This window comes from Seriola lalandi, unplaced genomic scaffold (genome assembly GCF_002814215.2).
Source record: "Seriola lalandi dorsalis isolate HSWRI2012SDOR001 ecotype SW California unplaced genomic scaffold, Sedor1 jcf7180002052955, whole genome shotgun sequence".
Taxonomy (NCBI): Eukaryota; Metazoa; Chordata; class Actinopteri; order Carangiformes; family Carangidae; genus Seriola; species Seriola lalandi.
Genome location: NW_019523508.1, coordinates 467,315 through 481,928, shown reverse-complemented (window position 1 = coordinate 481,928; position 14,614 = coordinate 467,315). Strand labels below are relative to the sequence as shown.

The 14,614-nt window shown below is 39.0% G+C and overlaps 3 protein-coding genes across 4 annotated transcripts in view; 1 reads left to right on the top strand and 2 right to left on the bottom strand.

Moving 5' to 3' along the window:
- Positions 1 to 390, bottom strand: part of adam22 (ADAM metallopeptidase domain 22) — a gene marked incomplete at its 3' end in the record, with an annotated part of 52,705 nt that extends 52,315 nt beyond the window's left edge. The window contains exon 1 of the mRNA XM_023400813.2: positions 87 to 390. Within this exon, the coding sequence (XP_023256581.1) occupies positions 87 to 174 (88 nt within the window). The remainder of the gene's footprint in view (positions 1 to 86) is intronic.
- Positions 391 to 1,610: 1,220 nt separating this feature from the next.
- Positions 1,611 to 9,418, bottom strand: dbf4 (DBF4-CDC7 kinase regulatory subunit). Its single transcript, XM_023400755.2, has 12 exons — positions 8,723 to 9,418; positions 7,630 to 7,799; positions 6,655 to 6,858; positions 6,446 to 6,496; positions 6,289 to 6,358; positions 6,085 to 6,158; positions 5,911 to 5,956; positions 5,709 to 5,754; positions 5,496 to 5,621; positions 4,789 to 4,903; positions 4,093 to 4,208; positions 1,611 to 3,964 (listed from the first exon to the last, which is right to left on the bottom strand). The coding sequence occupies exons 1-12, from the start codon at positions 8,781 to 8,783 to the stop codon at positions 3,190 to 3,192; spliced, it is 1,854 nt and encodes a 617-aa protein (XP_023256523.1). The 5' UTR covers positions 8,784 to 9,418; the 3' UTR covers positions 1,611 to 3,189.
- A 245-nt stretch (positions 9,419 to 9,663) lies between these two features.
- Positions 9,664 to 14,347, top strand: slc25a40 (solute carrier family 25 member 40). Of its 2 annotated transcripts, none has more exons than XM_023400771.2 (10): positions 9,664 to 9,863; positions 10,063 to 10,174; positions 11,163 to 11,237; positions 11,328 to 11,434; positions 11,657 to 11,724; positions 12,053 to 12,177; positions 12,853 to 13,136; positions 13,236 to 13,317; positions 13,835 to 13,915; positions 14,008 to 14,347. In XM_023400771.2, the coding sequence occupies exons 2-10, from the start codon at positions 10,075 to 10,077 to the stop codon at positions 14,139 to 14,141; spliced, it is 1,056 nt and encodes a 351-aa protein (XP_023256539.1). In that variant the 5' UTR covers positions 9,664 to 9,863; positions 10,063 to 10,074; the 3' UTR covers positions 14,142 to 14,347. The 2 variants fall into 2 exon arrangements, with proteins under 2 accessions (XP_023256539.1, XP_023256540.1); XM_023400772.2 differs by having other exon boundaries at positions 9,665 to 9,863; positions 11,163 to 11,222.
- Positions 14,348 to 14,614: the final 267 nt, after the last annotated feature.

Below are 14,614 nucleotides of genomic sequence, written 5' to 3'. Positions count from 1 at the left end.
AAATGAAAAAAAAAACACAGGCCTATTAATGATGATTTAACGCTTTGTTTGCGCATTTATGTATTATCCAAAATAGTATCAGTTACCATTAGGGCTGCTCTGGTGACCGACGCGCATCAGTCCATAGACGCACAAAAGGGAAATCCACCATCGCGGGCTCATCATCAGCATCATCACCTTTCTCTCTCTGGTTGGAAATTATAAAACAATGCGGTATTCCAGGAGCAGGCTCTCGGGGTCCTGCCTTCGCTAGGAGAGTTTGGAGCCGGGGCTGGTCGTCTGGTTAACGCAGTCCCTTTGGTGGGGGGCCATCGGGGTACCTATGAGTCTGAACGCCGAACTCGTCTGAGCGCACCGAGACCCCGCGGATCGGCAGCACGGAGGAGGCAGGGAGGAGAGAGTGAGAGGGAGGGAGGGAGGGAGGGATGGAGGGGAGGAGAGGACTGGGGACACCTCCTTAAAACACATCAATATCCAGCGGCTCACTGCAGAAACGCCTAATGCATAAATATGAGCGCAGGCAGGATGGAGAAAAGCTGCGGGCCCGGCCTTCCGCCGACTGGATGGACTGGGATGATATCAAAGCCCGCCTCCTCCTCCGCGTCCCTCCATGTTAAATTACTGCAGGAGCGCCATTCCTGCCCAATTCTGCCTGTTATTATCACCATGAGTCACTCCATCATCTGCCAGGGCTCCAGAAGACAAGTTATAATAACAGGGAAATGAGATGTGATGAGGATGCTTGGAACTGGGGCGCTTTTTGTTTTTGTGGATGTTTTATTAAATCAAATACACGTAATTGTTTTTCTTTGATTAGGGCTGCAACAGCACAACACCTGCCTTTTACCTCCTCTGATATTTTCCTGTTATGCAAAAACAACAAACAGGAATATGCATGAAAAATCATGACTGGTCAAATAACTGGTTGTGATATTTGTCATCATGTAAGGACTTCTCATTCTTATTATTTTTGACGTTTTCCCTCTTGTACAATTTGTTCCTTTGTCCACTTTGAAACCGTTGACACACAGCAGCATCAACAAAATCAAAAATGTTGCTATAAAACCAGAGTCTAGGGAAGTCTGAATCAGACACTTGACCTGGTGTGGATTGCCCCAGAGTCACACAGCAACGTGAGTGAATTTCAACATGATTGTTCACCCAAGGAGCTGACATGGCTCTGCGGCAAGAGTCCAAACAATCTGGCACTATAATGTGACATCAAGTCTGAAGATTTTAGAGACTTAATAATGGGTTGAAAACAGCCACTCTACGTTCAGGGGACACTCACATTGCAAGTTAAGTTTGAATGTTCGCCATGCGTGGGTTCTCTCACTATAGTTTAAAGTCATGTAACGACTGGAAACTCTAAATTTATACTGTGGATATAGACTAGATTTGAGCAAATGGTTGTCTATGTGTGTTATACATGTATGCAACCATGCAAAAGGTAAGTGGTTAGAGTTAAAGGATCAATATTTAATGTGTGTATGCTTATAGTTTAAGGAATGGCACATGGAGCAAGTCTAAAGAAGTTTTTGCACTATAATCATAAAGCACAGAGTGAGCGGGTCATCATCTGTATAAGAGCTGCACAAATGACGATAATGTCCGCATTCAGCATTGCCTTTATTTGCAGAGTGCTTGTACCCCAGAACAGACTGTTGCTCATGTCTTTTTCTTAATGTCAGTGGCACAGACTCCCATTTGACCCAGTGCTTTTATTTGAGAGCAGCAAGGTAGAACATTAGCTCTATGCTAATGCTCTAAATGCAGGGACAAAGGGAGAAGCTGAGCTAATCCATCAGAAAAAGCACATGATGCCAGGTCATGAGAAGTACACTAAGGAAGAATCCTAAAATGTCACCTATAATGTCATGTACCACACGTCCAACCTACAGGTCATTCACATTAAAATACATATACAACCAATATATGTATAACATACAACCAGTATATGTATTTTACAATACAAATACAATCAGTTCCCCAAGTCTGGGAAGATTCAATCTTCTTTCTCCAAATTAATGTATAAAATGTTACAATTGGAGCTTTTGTTTTCCCTCTGACACACTTGAAAATGAACATTCGGTATTTTGTCGGCATTTCTTTAGAGACTGTGAACTATGAAAATAATATACATATTCACTCACTAATACATCAAAGATCTTCTAGTGGAAATGAAGAGTATTCAACCCTGACATTTTACACTTTTGTTAAAAAATACATGTTTGGTCATTTCTGGTTTAAGATGCAAATAAATTTGTGTTCTCTGTCTTACATTAAGTTCTATTATTACTTTGTGATGGGTGATGAGTGTTTTATTCCTCTATCAGTGGCATTTTACTCCACTTCATGGTGTGGAGAACATGCATAATTTTCTGCATGTTCAAGTTTAGAGGCTGAACTTTGTTTATTTTGTTCCCATCTTTGATAGAAATTGCAGCATTTTTGAAAAAATACCATATTCTCAAATCTTTTGTCTAGAACTGAAGAATGGATAATATGTTATGATTTCAAAGCTGAGGCAACTTAGACCAAGTGGGCTAATAGTGGATATTTCAGCCCTAAATGAATGTGCATAATATTATGAAAACCTATTTCTCTAACAAAGTAAATGAATAAATTGAATCCTGGTAAAAGCAATATTATAGATTTCCCTTATTAAATCTACATCCATCACAAAAGGAGATAAAGACAAAAAGAGAGCTACAACTCAATATCAAGACGGATGTTACAATCTTGGGAATATTATAGTTCTGCATACATCTCTTCAATTTCCAGTCCATTTTAATAGCTCCTTGTGTTGAGTTTAGAATACAAATGCCAAATAAATGTAATGAATACACTTGTTTAGCACAAGTTATGTGCAAAATGATAAAAGCCAAACATTTTACAGCCACAGTAAAGATAATTATAATGTTGACATGAGACATTTAACTTCTTTTCAACAGTATACATCTTATACAATGCTGTAAACAAAATGTTACAACACGTCAGCAGCTGCTTTTCTGATATTAAATAAAGGGGGAAAAAATATGCATTTTTACCCCCTGAATCAAAATAAGCCAGTGTAGATCATTTCGTAATCAGTTGGCTTGCTAGTCCGTGACAATCAAAGTGGTATCGTTCTAGTATTGAAAAAGGCAACAATGGTCCAGTTAATCCCTTCAGTTCATTTGTTCTTTTTTAGTCTTCAAATCCACGAAACTCCGAGCCCATGTCATCACTTGACTGGAAAAGCTCCCAAAGCATGGAGTTGTCAGGAGCATCACATGGCTTTACATGTTCAAAGTGTGTGTCTACTTTCCGCCTTTTCCGTTTATAAACTCGGATCCTTCTCTGTATTTTCCGGACTGGGGAGAAGCTTTGTGGAAGAAGACTTCCCTCTTTATTTTCTGTAAGGTTGTTTCCAGGCATTACGTTTCCTTTCTGAGCAGCCTCAAACAGTAAGGAATCCTTGTTCTTGACAGACTCCCCTTGTTCATTTGTCACAACATTTAGGCGTTTTGGGGAATCATTCTGTGCATTGATATTATGGAAGAGTGAGGTTGAGCTGTTCATGTCTTTGTGAGATATTTGGTCCACCGAGTCGACCTGAGCAACTCTGGAGGGAAAAGAGATGAGACATTCACCTCTAGAGGGGGCTGTTTCCATCTTGGGCTGAGGAATTTGAGCCCGCTCAGCTTTTTCAGTGCAAGGATTCTGTCTGGGATTCTGTCTGCACAGCCTTTTACATGCAAGAGATTTGTGCTTGGATCTGTCTGAGTGAGTGTAGCAGTTCCTCCTGTCTCCCTCTCTGTGAGTCTGACAAGCAGGTTGTCCTGAATAAGATCCCACACTGACAGTCTGATGCTGGACCTCTTTAATAGTCTCTGTGGTATTAAGATCTCCCTTGTGTCTTAGCTCAGTTTTCCCACATGGTCCAGGAGCAACCAGAACAGAGGAAACACTGCACTTTGGTCTAATGGGAATAAAAAAAAACTGTGTTAACTATAATGGAACAGAAAGATAAAAGATCTGGATAAGACAAAACCAAAGATAAGAGAGATTCTTGTAATGTAATGTTGCTGGGTGTTAGGGAAACGTTACCTTTTAACTTTAGTTTTGGTGTGGATGAAGTTGCAGTGAAGCATTGAAACCTGTCTGTCCACCACCAGGTACTCGTCACTCTTGGAGAAAGCCTTGTGACGTTCACTCTGCAGATGCTGAAAAAAAATGTACTCAGTTAAATTATTGATACAGCTGTCAAGTGGAGGAAACAATTTCCACTATTGCAGAAGCAACTAAATGCAAATAAATCTTCTTGTGTAGGCTTCTGCTACATAATAAAATGTTTCCAGAGAATAAAGAGCCTGATAGAGCATTACTGAGGTTAGACTGAATCAGACAATAATCATTATCAACACTGTTCACCAGGCTCAGCTTGTGTCATACTCAAGTAGATAATAATGATAGACAACCTTTGTGCCTTTTTTGGTGGGGTTTTTTTTTTTTTTTGCAAGATTGATTTGTTTGGCCCAGTTTACCATTCAAACATTTAAACCATTAATTAAACATCTATTGTTTGTAACTGCTAATTGTACTGGATCCAAATTAAAGTTGTGGTGTGTGTAACTGTCCTGTCCAGTATTTTTGAAACAAATTTAAGGTTTATAAAAAAGGACTAACAAACAACAAGCCTTTTAGTTTCATTGTTTAAAATGACAGAATCTGATACACGTATGCACCGTTACCATACATTACTCTGTCAGTCATGGTATTGTATTTACAAATGTGAAAACTTACCGTGATGAGGTTTTCATATTTGATCATACAGCACTCGCAGTAGCCGCCTCGCTTCTTGTCTTTGTTCTTCTTTCGGCCGTGAGCTCTTTCCTCAGTGGCTGAGGCCTTCCCACCTCTGGTACCCAAGGAACACAGAGTTGAACAAATATAATCAAACTAAGATGAAAATTGTTGTTTGGTAAATTTTCATTCAGTCCTGACGAACAACCCCATGGATTTTTGAGTGGCTCCAGAGGTAATTTCAGCTCTACACAAGATCTCAAAGTTCCAAACATAGCAAATATATCACCTTAAATAAGAACATTTTTTAGTATCTAATTTGTTACCTAGTTAGTTAATCAGTTAATTACTCATTTAGTTAGTCAGTTGGTTAGTCATTTTAATACGTGGAAATGTGTCTATGGGGTTCACTATACAGTATAATTAAGGATTAAGAGCAGGACATTAACAAATAGCACATTTTAAAAAGAGACAGATGTAGTCACAAAACATCACAGCAAAATACAAAAGAAGCTGGATGCTAAATTAAATTTGTTACTAAGATACTAATTTTAAAGTTCCATGGAGGAAATTTAGGGGGAATAAATAAGAAAATAAGAAAATAAGAAAGAGTTTTTAAAAAGATCTGCTCCTTATGAAAGTGTGACATACTGTACGGTCCACATCCTAAATTAGCTAAGAGTAATCCAGAGAAGAAAACATCAAACCTGTGTCCTTGCTGTTTGTTCCCAGGAGGATCCTTGTCCTCCACACAGAAGGGACTACAAGGTGGAACAGCCTTCAGGTTGAACTCAGGTATGTTTGGCATTGTGAGGTAGATTGGACGGTAGTGTCTGAGGAAGGGAAAAGAAACACTTTATAGTGCACAGAGGTAAACAAGACAGTAGGTGGATGTCACCTTTTATACTACTGTATTTTACCTGCTTGAATCCTCAACCTTGACAAAGGGTTTACTGATTCGCCCACCTGGAAAAAACATCATATATGGTCCATTTCAATTTGAGTGTGTATTTACAGTGCATCAAGAACAGCAGCCTACATTTCAAGCTAAAAATAAAACACTGACTGAGTAATAACCACATCAGCTCAGAAAACATGTTTATTCCTGGAGAAGACATTTACCTTTACATTTCTGAAAGCCTTGCTTTGCTGCTGACTGAGCTTTGACCTATAAAGAATGACAGAAAAAAGCACTTAAAAATGTAACTTAACCAATCATGCTTACGACATTAATCCCAAAAATATGATTCCATTTCTGCAAATGATGCATTTGAGATTTTAAACCTATGAACTTACGCTTGCTTTGACAGCAGTGGTCCTAGGACATTGGTCGCCGTTCTTTTTTCTCTTCTGCACATACGCTATAACATCTGCAATTGTACAGTAAGTCAAAGCAAAATTAGCTACCATTTCATGTACATCATAATTTCAAATTATGTAACTACAGATGTTAATGGTTGATGTAATGTAACAAAAACTGATTTAACCTCTACAACATACCGTCTATGTAGAGGATTTTCACACCCCACTCCAGAGCATTTGACAGAATCTTGTTCATTTGTACCCTCTCCTAAAACAAACAAGTGTCTATTAGCCCAGAAAAGAAAAGAGGTAATTAAAGTTCCTTTGTAAACTCATTAGTGTTGACTTAACAAACCTGCTCTTTCACCACTCTCTCCACCAAAGACTTCCCTCGACTTGTGACAAACTGCAAAACATCAACAAATAATCAAAATTAAAGTTGTTAAAGAGTGCTGGTAAGACGTGAGACACGACGTAAAAGCATATCTTTCTTTATCTTGAGGTGAAGCATATGAAACAATGACAGACATGCAATAGATGTTGCAACAGAGAAAGTGAACTCACTGTGTCTGCTTGACCCTGAGACCTGTTTTTAATGTTGTCCCCATGGCTGCCAGGCCGCTGTGGGTTTGAACGAGGGTGAGGTGAACTCGGTCCAGAGTCCGGGCTGGGGACAGGAGTGTCCTGTCGGAGGCACTGTACATATTTGGCCTCCCTCTTGTTGGACACTAGATACTTAATTTCCTTACTGAAGAACTTCTCAACAGTCTGAGAGACAGACAAGGGAAAGACAGGATAAAATTTTTGGGACAGCTTTAACACCTTTATAACAGTCTCTTCCAGAAAAACAACTGCAGCGCAGAGTATGTTGACAGTGTCTTACAGGGCTCGGTACACAACCTATAAACCTAAATACAATTTTGGTACTAATCAAAACATGTCCATAGCACAGAGTATTGAAAACTGTCAAGCAGCAAAGGCTGGCATTGAATGTCCTAGTCAGATTCATCTTGGGTTTTTTTTAAGTCTGATATTTTCTGATTTAAATCTACATTTCGCCAATTTAAGCCTTTTCTATCCAGGCCAGAGTTCTTGCCTGTAAGTATGTTTGTTGTTTTGTTTGTTACTGTTTAATGTAATGTTTATTGTTATTTAGTCTGTATAGAAAATTCATAATCTAGTATCAGCACAAAAACAAAAGCATAGCATTTGTACTTATGTTGAAAAACATCAAACAACACCCATCCCTTGTGTCTTATTGTAATCATCATAAATAGTATCATAATGGAGATGAAGACTCAGCATAGTTCAAGGGCTAACTGGTGAAAGTCTACGATAATGTCATATGGACAAAAAAGATGTGGGTCTATATCAAATGCAGGATATTGTGATCAAAAAACATGACATTTTGTGTTTTGAATAAGTCTGTAACGCTAACTAAATAGCTTGTGTAATCGTGGCAAAATGAAGTTGACACAAGATAAATGACAGTAAAGCTTTCTGACAGTCAAAAAGGAACCAAATCTGTTTTTGTCTCACCCCTCCCAGTTCTTTGATGTCACTCTCCAGTGTCTCTGCTGTTCTATTTGATGGCAGGTCCAGGTAAAATACTCTCCCAGCAAAAGGTTTGCTTTGAGTAGAAGACGACACACGCGACGTTGGCTTAGCTTGGCTCAGTGTTGTCTTGTCCCCAGTGTTGACGCCTTTTCCTAAAAGACAATCATTAAAGTCACAGAGAGATATAACACAGGAATCTATTAATTTTACTGACAGAATGATTAGTCATTTATTTGGTCAAATATGAAACTTTTAATGGTTACACTTAAAAATAGAGTTTCACAGACCAGCTTGTTTTATAATCATTATCAACTATGTATGTTTTTAGCTCCTGGTCAAACTAAGCAACTTTAAAAAACTTAATGAACTAGTCCACCCTCTTTTAGCATCTCTTGTCTATTCTCATGCTATGTAAAAGTCATTGAGTTTTGCCTCTTGTGTTCATTAGTCTGCCCTGTTTCCAGGTCTTCACGGTCCTGCCAGTGCTGGGCAGCACCTTAAGTAGCATTTTTATATTTTTCCTACAACTTATAAAACTTAATAGTATATGTTGTGTACGTTATTTACCTACTGTTACAATTCTGTTTCTCAGTAGTTGTAGAGTTGTAATTCAGCAGTTGTAAAGTTTACAACTGCTATCTGTATCTACAGAATCTACTGCATGTCTGAAGAGTCATCCCTCTTGTTAAAAAGGTTTTTATCTCAAGTTTTTCCTTATTCAAATCAAGGGTTGGAAGATAGAGAATGTCCTGTATTGTGCAGACTTACAGCCCTCTGAGACAAATCAGTGATTTTGGGCTAAATAACTAGTTTACTTGCCTTGGCTCGATTTCAATTAAAGATAATCTTTAGGTGAAGACAGCTTGGACTCATGTTGAATAAAAGATATTGTATATAGATTTTGTGGAGCAGATTTATAATTGGTAAATCCAAAAAACGATCCCTATATTTGTATTTGATGGTAATAAGCGTCAATTAGCTTAAGTCGACGTTTAAAATTTAACGAGAAAACAAGAAAACAAACCTCGGTAGTAAAAAAACGCTACCATAATTAGATAATGAACAATAACTTTACCTTGCCAAGAGGGTGCTCTGTGCCTCTGAATGCGTTTTGGCTTCATATTATTCTCTTTCATTGAGAACAAATATTTTTCTTTCCCGTCTAGTTTGAGTCAACGTGCCCCAGGAAGTCAATGCGTGTCCCGTAGATGTAACAAAGAAATTGTTATTTCGAAGAAGACAGAGAGAGAAACAAGATCGCGTCTGATTAGTCGTAAGACAAAAAGTAACGTTAGCTCTCGCTGTTAGGTTAAACTGTGGGTAACAGTTAAACACCGTCTTAACGTACGTTCACAGTGTCGGTCCCCGAGCGGACAGACAGCTCTGTCGGTTAGCTGCGTTGCTTACGTTACATTGTTTAGTAAGCTTAAGTCAATAAACGTCTCTTGGGCTATGGAGGCATGTTTGTTACCACAGACTATCCACTGGCCAACCGTTTTATAACTGTTTAGTCAGTTGGACTAAACTCTTAAGATCACAAAACCTCCCTTTCCTTTCCCGCTTTAAATCCAATGGTGGAGGAAGTCTGTGTTGCCATGTTTGACACTTTCCGGCCACGGCCAATTTACTCTAAACGACTAACATTTGAATTAATAATGTATTTATAAAATTCCTGGAAGAGATTCTTTCTGTCTTTGATTAAATAAACTCTAGTATTAACATTTCCGCAAAACTGAGAGGTCTGTGCTTTTTGCAGAAATTCTTCTAACCTGGCAACAATGGAAATAAGTAAACACACCCTTTGTGTTTGAATGTGATGTTTCCATATCATTCTAACGTAAAGTAAAATGGATAGCTACATTTAAAAACCTATCGAGAAATTGTTTTATTTATAACAATATTGTATGTTCTATATGTGTGTGTTTTTATATAGGTTCTTTCATTTAATGTAAAATAAAAAAAATCAGGAATGTCTAAGAAAGTGCTTCACTGAAATCAATATTACACAACACATGTTATCATCATTATGTATTGTTTGCTGTGTAAACTGAGCTAGCTGGGGTTACAATCCCATCAACATATACACGTGTTGAAGCTCTTCTTCACTGTTAGATCTTGTATGACAGCAGTAAGTCGCGCACTGTTAGGAATCTAAAAACCTTTGAGGGATGTGCGTGTTCATGGAAGACTTCTTGGATGCTGAGAAGCTTTAGTAGGTAAGAAGTTGGCTAAGCTAATTAGCTAATTCAGGTTAGCTTGATAGCTCTCTTCATCAAGTAATGTTATGGCTCTTGAGATAATAACTATGCCGACGTTTCTATGGCCACTAAGTAGTTCGTTCATCAAAACATTCTTGTATACATGACAATTAGAATGCTTATTAAAGCAGGTCTGATGTTAAGATTTCTCCTTTAGTTTTATGAAGACATGAGTGGTCAAAGTTCTACTCCTGGAGTCAGTAATGGCATCACTCCGCTCCAGCAGATGGTGGCGTCCTGCTCCGGAGCCATTCTCACATCTCTGTTTGGTAAGACGCCCAGACTTAGCATCTGTTACGTTGTCCTTTATAGAAGACGGGTGTTTGGCTCTAGTCTAGTTCATGTGCTGCAACATTATACTGCTGACCATTTCTCATCATACATCATTGTTTTTCAGTTGGTTTCTACTCTGTTCAGAACATCGACACACACATACACACCAACTTTAAAGGACTTGCAATTAGATTGAACTTAATGGTTATTTTGGATCCGGTAGTTAGTGATATTTTTTAATTGTTGTGCACTACATTGAGAAGTGTGTCGGACACATATTGGTGTAGTCCAGTAATTCTTAACAGCACCACAAATTACAGCATCCAAAATGACCATACAGTCGACTCAACACTACTCTAAAACATTTGAACTGTATATGAAGGCAGGATATATTGCAAAGCTGAACAAGTTTTAACAATGTGTACATAATAGACTGTCAAATGAATGCACTGGTGATCCATTCCAGAGTGAATGCGTGTTTACTTTCTGATATGCTGGTGGGAAGCACAAAAATATTAGACTTGAGAGGCAACTGACAAACAATAGACTATTCTGGGCTATTATAACACATAAGATGAACAATAAGCAAGCATGGATGTAGTGAAACTTATATGTTAGTGTGGTATGCTCTTTTTTTAGATTAGTTGCTGCTGTTTTATTGAACTCTCACAAAACAAAAAATGACCTGACGTTCACAGTGATATCTGACAAATCTGGATCAAGTTTTAAACTTATGTAAACATTCATAGAGTGATGAAATAGATGATAAATGTTGTTGTCGAATGGAGGAAAATGCTAAATAAAAAGTTTTGCTTCATAAAATGTTTGATGGTAATGTGATAGCCCTTTAAATGCAATGCTCGTGTCTCTAAATGAACTGGCATAGTGCAGTAACAGTGTAAAACATGAACAACAATTAGTGCATTGTATTTTGGTGGAACTGCCATATTTAAAAGTCTCATAGTGAGTTTTTGCATTTTTCAGTTACACCTTTGGATGTTGTGAAGATCAGACTTCAAGCACAGAAGAGTCCCTTCCCCAAAGGTATAATGAATATGGGTATGACTTACATCGTTCTAGTGTTATGTTTCATATGGCTCCACAGTACGGTAAACATTAGGTGACCACATACATGTTTTCATTATTTAGGTAAATGCTTTGTCTACTGTAATGGACTCATGGACCACTTATGTGTGTGTGAAAACGGCAACTCCAAGGCCTGGTACAAAGCCCCCGGTCACTTCAGTGGCACACTGGTAAAAACTTTGACATACCTTTAGCTTGTAATCCATTCACTGTTCACTACTGTGTTATATAAAAGTTTAGAGTCTGCAGTTCCCTGTCGCATTTGTTTTAGTGGGTGAGAGAGCTCATTCTTGTGTGTGTAAAGCAGGTCTGCACAGTCATGTTATGATAGAAAACCTCTGCCTGCCAAACAACACATCTTGCTGCAATGACTACACTGTGAATCTCTGCAGGATGCCTTTGTCAAGATTGTACGGCGAGAGGGAATAAAGGCTTTATGGAGCGGTCTACCCCCAACCCTGTGAGTGTGAAGTCTTCTGTGTGTTTTTTCTCCCTTGTTGCACTCTCCTCTTAAAGACGAGTGACGCAGTTGATTGGCATGCGGTTAATTGACGGTCAATTAGTCTGATGCTGAACTCATTAAGGACGCTTTCTTTTGAAGTTGTACCAATTAGTGGCAAACCACCTATGGTTGAGGTTTTTGTTAAGTGTTATCATAATGGAATCCCCTTTAATAAATCATGTTCCTTAATATATTGGTGTTGCTTTGGTGGCTGACATCTTGCCCTCCTGGAATAATTTGTAAGGAAACATGATTTTGTGTTTAATTCCATATGTGCTGTCTCTAGTGTGATGGCGGTTCCAGCTACAGTGATCTACTTCACGTGCTACGACCAGCTGTGTGCAGCGCTCAGGGTCAGGGTGGGCACCTGGGCTGAGGAGGCTCCTCTCCTGGCAGGAGCTATCGCTAGAGGTGAGCTGTGCTGGTGTCCCATCACTGAAGACAAGAGGACAGATTCCAGCTTTTACAGTTTGACAGTTGCAAACTTTAACACCAATTAAGACTGTTTAGATCTAGTTATTGTTTACAGAACGGAACGTTTTGATTAAACAAAAACAACAAAAATGAAATTCATCTTTTCAGTCATTAGCATCAGAGTATGATTTCATCTCAGCATCGTTCACTCAAAGCAGTTTTAATAATGTTGGTGGTTTAATTACCTGAATAATTTCCAAGGGCAACCACCCATACTTTTCGCCCCCTACACCCCTGGGTATCTGTAATTTCTTCCGACGCTAGATTTCATTTTGAAAATGTGTGAGATATTGTGACCCAGGCTGGCTGACTTTGAATCTCTTTTTAATAACTGCCTGTAAGCGGTTATTAAAAACAGAATAAAAAAGCTCTGTTGGCGACGTGTTAATAATTTCATTAGTGGTACACTACATTTTCAAATAAAATGATCCACCAAACTGAAAAATGGCTTTCAGTGATGATAAAGCTTTTTTCACTGTGAATGTCATTGTTATCTGGTGGCTTTTAAATTGTGTATTCTTTGTCTGCCCGTTTTATGTCGAGCATATAGGAGAGGTTTGTAATTTTTTTTAACATTTCATATCCGCTTCGTCTTCATCCTGTGCGTGTCAGTGGGTTCGGCGACAGTGATCAGCCCTCTGGAGCTGATCCGCACCAAGCTGCAGTCTCAGAAACAGTCGTACAGGGAGCTGACTGACTGCATCCGCTCAGCAGTGGAGACAGAGGGCTGGCTGTCTCTGTGGCGAGGTTTGGGACCCACGCTGCTCCGAGACGTGCCCTTCTCAGCCATGTACTGGTACAACTACGAGAAGGGCAAGAGCTTGCTGTGTGAGCACTACAAAACCAGAGAACCCACATTCACCATCACCTTCATATCTGGAGCTGCGTCTGGCTCTGTAAGTGCATCAGCAAACAGAACTTGACAGAAACTATCACAGTTCACACGTTTAACTCTAATCTGCTGTTTTGTTCATTCATATTTCCGTTTCTTTCAGATTGCGTCCATTGTAACATTACCTTTTGATGTTGTCAAAACGAGAAGGCAGGTGGAGCTGGGAGAGCTACAAGCAAAGAATTGTAATTATGCCATTAATTCTTTATTGTCATTTTAACTAGTAAATAGTTGTGAAGGAATAAAAATGTTCTACATCAGTGAAATCCAACCAGGAGTACATGTCTGCAGTTGCCAGGGGATATTTTGACATTTTATAAAAATAGAAATTTTACATCCAGATATTTGTGTCTTGGAGGAAAATCAACACATAGATAGGATTACAATTTGGTGTCAGGCAGAGTCATTGCACACAGAGAACCATAAGCTACCACCTACAATAAGATGACTGCACAACACACCTCCCACCTGTAACATCCAGCTCGAAGCAGAAACTGAACTCAACAGCTGAAATTAACATATTTGGAACATGACAGGTGAAACTGATGAGGGTTAGCATGAGCTCATCTGACAGAGCCGTGTGGTATGTCAGGCAAAAAAACAAAGGTTGGGAACCACTGATCTATAAACACTGTAACTATATCCTTTGTGGTCAGATGACAAATGGAGTTAATGGGTTGACTGGTGTCCTTGTCTTGTCAGTATCATGTCAGGTCTCATCCTCCACCTTCAGTGTGATGAGCAGGATCGTGGCACAGTACGGCTTTGGCGGTCTGTTTGCAGGTAGACACTTTTGTGGTATTTTGTGAACTATAAATGTATTTTACTAAATGGTATGTTAACATCTTCTCTTATCTGCCGTCTCTCTCTGCCAGGTTTCCTCCCCAGGCTGATCAAAGTGGCCCCGGCCTGTGCCATCATGATCAGCACTTATGAGTTTGGGAAGGCCTTTTTCCGCAAACACAACCAGGAGAGCATACTCAGGCCGCTGCAGACCAGCAACACCTGAAAGTTTTCCAATCACTTCTCTTCAAACTGAACACCACTTTGACCACTTTAAGAGGACATCTGGACAGAGGAAGCTAATGTTGCCAAAAAAAAAAAAAAAAGACAAGCAGACAGGGGAGTGGGAAAAAAAACAAAAAAACAGCTTGACCCGGTTCTGCATGACAAATTATAGATGATCAAATGTATATTAAATTATTTTTAAATTAATATTCCATAGTTTTATGTTCACTCCTTTAAATCCTATGCGCACAACTTAAAAGAAAAATATTCGTCCATCAGTTAAGTGTTCAAATCACATGATGTTAGATGCATTTAACAGCCAGCAGATGGCAGCCACAGTTTTGTTGATAATATGAAAGTTCCCAGATCCCACTTCACTGGCTGTATCACTGGGATCATGTGCACTGAGCCTGAAGTCCTTACAGTTGAAATAAGATTAATCTAAATGTTATTCCTCTGTGTGTCAGTGTTTCT